Here is a 5,532-nt window from a genome sequence, read left to right as displayed (position 1 = left end):
TGAGAGAACAAGTCTGACCCTCCCTATGTGGAATGGCATGTGCATCACCTGCCCTCAGGAAGGATATGTGGGCTCAATACTGAGCACTTGTCTGATGTTTACTGCTGACTGGCTGGCAATCATTCTCACTCCTAAGGACTATTAAGCACCAGAATAAGAAGTACAGCCTGATGAGAGAACAAGTCTGACCCTCCCTATGTGGAATGGCATGTGCATCACCTGCCCTCAGGCAAGGGATGGATTTACAAGGCTGGAAACACTGACTTCCAGTCTCAGACACACTCACAGTTAAGGGATTTAATCTTTGCTTTTCTTCCCATAAATATAGGGTGGGGACATGGTGCTAACCCCAAGCTGATCTCCATGGGACTCTGGATCTCTGCTCCCCACAGTCCTGGTGGCCTCTGAAGTTGACTCAGGGATTTGAGTTTGGTCACTTAGCTCCACCCTTCCTTCTGGACTTGGGGAGGTCCAGGTATGATGGGGAGATGCATCCATGCAGGATGGGGGCCTGAGTGGGTGGCTCTCACTTCCCTTCCAGTCCCTTCAACCAATGATCCATGTTTAAGGAGCTCATTTCTGCTGTTCAGACCATTGAGCTGGTGCCTTGAAGCTTCCGGAACAGCTGTGGGAACCAAGAATCATTACTCCAGACAAAGAGTGGTGAGCAGACTCAATATCTAGGTTATTACTGAGTTGGCCTTGAGAGCTGGGAGCAATGCCAGGCACAGACATGGAGGGGGCTGCGAGGGATAGGCCCAGCTGGCGGGCAGCACTGTGCTGGCTGCAGGGCCTCCCTGGGCTCCCTACTCACTGCTATGGAGTTGGATTCAACTCATAGCGACCCCTCCTTTCTGAGGCAGTATCACTATGGAAGTAGATTGCCCAACCTTCCTTCTGAGGAGTGGCTGGTGGGTTTGAACCGCCAGCCTTCTGGTTAGCAGTCAAGTGTCTTAGGCACTGCACCACATGGGCTCCCTAAAGAGCTCATATTCTGTCATATTCTTCAGAGAAAGGGAAGAGAAGGAGCAGGGATGGCACCTCTGCTCCCAAGCCTGCCCCAAGGAAGACAGAATCTGCTACCTGCTTTTCCTTCTGCCCTTGGCAGTCAGAACACATCCCCTGCATGCCCTGGTTCCAGACTTCACCAGCTTCCCAGAAAACCCAGGTGCTTAGGCTGGACATCTACTCAGAGTCTCTATTTCTTCCCTTTAGTTGTGTCCCCATACCCACTCCTTAGGCATAACTGCCTCTAGTTCCCTTCATCTGCTCTTGTTAAATGGAGAAGATGCAGGGATGGGTAAAGGAGCTAAAGGTTGGCAAGCCCCAGACCACCACCTAGCCACATGCAAATCTACTCACCGCACTGAAGAAGGGGATGTTGGAGGCATTGCCCAGGAAGCCAAAGGCGACAGGGAAAAATGCCCTAGGAGCAGAGGAGTGGAGGGAGGGGTTAGTCATGGCCCAGGAGGTGAGGGAAGAGAGTAGTCAAGTTGGAAGTCCATGAAAGGTGCAGTCTTAAATAAGTCCTGATACATGCTACAACACAGATGAGCCTTGAAAATATTGTGACTGAAATAAGCCAGTTACAAAAGGACATACTGTATGATCCCACTTAAATGAACCATTTAGAATAGACAAGTTCATAGTGGTTACCAGGGGTGTGCGGGAAAGAGACTCAATGCTTAGGGCACATTTAGCTTCTGTTAAGGGTGAAGGTATAGTTTGGGAACGAATAAGGGTGATGGTTGAACAACCAGATAAACACAATTAATGCCACTGAATTGTACATATGAAGATTGTTGAAATGGCAAAGGTTTTGTTACATATACCTTTACCATAAAAATAAAAATATAAGTAAATAAGATGTATATTAAAAACTAAAAAAGGCTCAGATTTGGTTCCTGAGAGAACATGAATACCTGCACATGTGGGACAAGCTTAGTTAGTGGGCTCTGGGGTCAGATTTCTTGGGTTCAGATCTTGGCTAGCTCAACCAACTACTGGGGCTGTTCAAACTTGGGCACATTCCTTAACTTCTCCGAATCTCAGTTTTAAGCTATAAACTGGGGTTAGTAACAATACAGGACCTTAACACAAAGACAAGTGTCATTCCTCAAGGAGTTTGGAGGCTCTGGAGTTAGTGTTTCTGTGTGTAGCAGAGTGGTCAGAGGATTACAAGTTTGAATTCTGGTTGAGTTGCTTCCTTTCCTTGGGTATCAATTTCATGAGGTTCAGCTGGTGGCGTAGTGCCTAAGGCATTTGACTGCTAACCAGAAGGCTGGTGGTTCAAACCCACCAGCCACTCCTTGGAAGGAGGGTTGGGTAATCTACTTCCGTAGTGATACTGCCTCGGAAACCCAAGGAGGGGTTGCTATGAGTTGAATCTGACTGAACAGCAGTGAGTTATTTTTGAGCTACACCTCTGAGGTCCCTTAGAGCTCCAATGTTTCGTCCCTACAGTGTTGCTACAAGAGTCTTTGTTAACGTTTTATTTTTTGTTTGAACAATCAAATATGCAATGGCCCTACTTACATGTCTGAGTCAAATGGTAGTTATCATTAGAACTTATTTGTCCTCCCTACTAAACTGCACTTTCCTTGAGAACTTTCTTCTTGTTGAGTGCCATAGCTCCAAACCTAGTCCTGTTTTGGGCATATGTTTTGTTGTTGTTGTTATTTGCCATCGGTAGTAGTTACTTATTAGGATCCCTGATGGCTCAGTGAAGCACTCTTCTGCTAACTGAAAGGCCTGTGGTTCAAATTCACCAGCCACTCTTTGGGAGAAAGATGAGGCAGTCTACTTCTGTAAAGATTTACAGCCTCAGGAACCTTATGTAGCAGTTCTACTCTGTCCTACATAGTCTCTCTGTGTTGGAATCAACTGAAGGGTATTGGGTTTTTTTTTTTTTTTTTTTTTTGGTGAAGATTTAAAGAGTAGTGGTGCAATGGTTAAGCGTTCAGCTTCTAACTGAAAGGTTGGCAGTTCAAGCCCACCTTGTGGCTCTGCAGTTGAAAAGACCTAGCAGTCTGCTCCTGTAAAGATTACAGCCTAGGAAACCCTATAGAGCAGTTCTGCTCTGTCTCATGGGGTCACTATGAATTGAAATTGACTCAGTGGCACACAACAACAACAGGTGGTTATGTGCAGGATTTGATTATTTAAATGCATGGCTATTTGAATAATGACATATTTGAATTCTGAATACATGAATGATAGAACATACGGTTGAAAACTTATTTTCTTGAAGCCACACTGCATACTACACTAGGACATTCAAGCTAATCAGGGCATTTTCTCAGCTGTACTAAGCAAATTGAGGGCACCTGTAAGAACCCAGGGGTTCCAAACCCTAGCTCCTTCCCATGATTCCATAAGCCATGATTCTCCCAGTCTTCATTATCTGCACTCCCACCACTATTCTGTCCACATTACCGCATAGACCCAGGAGTCTTTCCTCCCTATGCTTATCTTCACTGCTATCCTTTTCTCTCTTTGAGCACCTCCAGTCTACTAGACCCCACCCATTCCTTAAGGCCCATCGCATGTCACTCTTCCTCTAGGACACTTCTCTGGCCTCCCGTCGTTGAGCTGTCACAACTCTGACTATATACATGTGACCACACATCATCTCTGTATTCCACCCTGCTGTTCACTGGGCCTAGAACTGACACATGACAGACTGAAGGATATGGAGCCAAGAGACAGAGACAATAAATCAAGTTCCAGTCCTTCATAGGCTAGTTGTAAGATCTTGGGCAGGGGCAACCTCTCTGAGCTTTGGATTCCTTACCTGCAAAACCGAACCCACTGCCATTGAGTTAATTCCAACTCATAGTGACCCTGTAGGACAGAGTAGACCTGCCCCACAAGGTTTCCAAGGCTATACATCTTTACAGAAGCAAACTGCCTCATCTTTTTCCTGTGGATTGACTGGTGTTCAAACTGCTGATCTTTTGGTTAGCAGCTACACTATCAAACCAAACAATAACCCAAACTCACTGCCATTGAGTTGGTTCTGATTCGTAGCAACCCTCACTGGGTTTCCAAGGCTATAAATTTTTATGGAAGCAGACTGCCTCATCTTTCTTTCATGGAGCAGCTAGTGGGTTTGAACCACTGATTTTTTAACTTAGCAGCCAAATGGGTTAACCACTAGACAACTGTTGTTGTTGTTGTTGTTATGTGCCATCGAGTCGGCCCCGACTCATAGCGACCCCTCCTTGGGTTTCCGAGGCAGTATCACTACGGAACTAGAGCTCCTTAATGATATCACCAGAGTTCCTTATTTGCAAAGTAGAGGAAAATCCTATAATGGGTCATGGAGAGGATAAAATGAGGTGATGATTGTGAGCTTGCTTGGTACAAATTAGAGGCTTTGCAAATATTTGTTCACTACTCTTCCTCCTCAGCTGGATCGTAGAGACTTGAGGACAGACTGTGTGTCTCCTCCCTGGTAATGAATGGGTACAGTGATGGGCACACAGTAAATGCTCAATATTTGCTGATGGATAGGTTAATAGCAGGATTGTGGGGCTGGCGCGGGATCAGGCAGTGTTTCGTTCTGCTGTGCATGGAGTTGCTATGAGTCGGAAACGACTCGACGGCACTTAACAACAACAGGTTAATGCCTCCAACTTATCCTGCTACCTGTGATTGGAGGGGCCTTTCCAAAGCATCAAACTCATGTCCCTGCCCCTTTCCAATCCTTCTACCAATCCACATCCCCCATCTCTTGTAGGATGAAGTCTCAACTTCTGTATACCCTGCTAGTTGGGATCTTCAAATCTGTGGATGGTCTCAGCTACTCAGAGGCCTTGGTGGCCTGTCTAGGGCACAAGGGACATGCACTCACTTGAAGAGGTTAAAGAATCCATAGATTTCTAAGAACATGCCCAGGAGGGGCCAGCGCAGGAGCACAATGATCACACCCCCCAGGAAGAAGCTGGTCCCCTTGAGCTTGTGCCGCTGGAAGAAGAAGAAGAACATCTTCCTCAGGCCAATGATGAGGGAGAGGCCAGTCAGGAACAGCAGCTGCGGGGGAGGGAGAGGAGTGGGAGAGTAAACACATCAGCACTCCTAGGAGTCAGGGGCTAACTCTTCAAGGATGGACAGTATCAGAGAGGGTGACCCAGGAACATGGCAGAATTTCCAGCCCTGAATAATTGGAGCTGCTTAAGAGCTGGAGGATGGACAAGAAGATGTACTTTGAAGTCTCTGGCTTCCCACTCAATTTCTTGGATCCCAAGCACTTCTTCATATGTGGTTTCATTTCTCATCACATCTCCTGGAGAAGATGGGATAGGTAGTAGGATTGTCCCCATTTTACAGAAGTGAAGATTGAGGCCTAAATAGATTAGACAGCCATACTCAAAAGTTACATGGAACCTTCAGTGGCTCCACTGCTTACAGGATTATACTCCAGACCTTCCACTACATGGTCCTATCACTATCTTTAACTCTTACTGCTCCCTTAAGACTGATTATATATATATATATATATATATATATATATATATATATATATATATA

At 45.9% G+C, this 5,532-nt stretch overlaps 1 protein-coding gene across 1 annotated transcript in view; it reads right to left on the bottom strand.

Annotated features, from left to right (window-relative positions):
* Positions 1–586: 586 nt before the first annotated feature.
* GOLT1A (golgi transport 1A) overlaps positions 587–5,532 on the bottom strand; it is a 5,926-nt gene continuing 980 nt past the window's right edge. Inside the window, exons 2-4 of the mRNA XM_007956032.1 lie at positions 4,856–5,034; positions 1,363–1,426; positions 587–625 (exon numbers count right to left, since the gene is read on the bottom strand). Coding sequence (XP_007954223.1) covers positions 587–625; positions 1,363–1,426; positions 4,856–5,034 — 282 coding nt within the window. The remainder of the gene's footprint in view (positions 626–1,362; positions 1,427–4,855; positions 5,035–5,532) is intronic.

This window comes from Orycteropus afer, unplaced genomic scaffold, assembly GCF_000298275.1.
Source record: "Orycteropus afer afer isolate SDZICR_OR568_19922 unplaced genomic scaffold, OryAfe1.0 scaffold00572, whole genome shotgun sequence".
Lineage (NCBI taxonomy): Eukaryota > Metazoa > Chordata > Mammalia > Tubulidentata > Orycteropodidae > Orycteropus > Orycteropus afer.
This window is presented reverse-complemented; position numbering and strand designations above follow the sequence as displayed.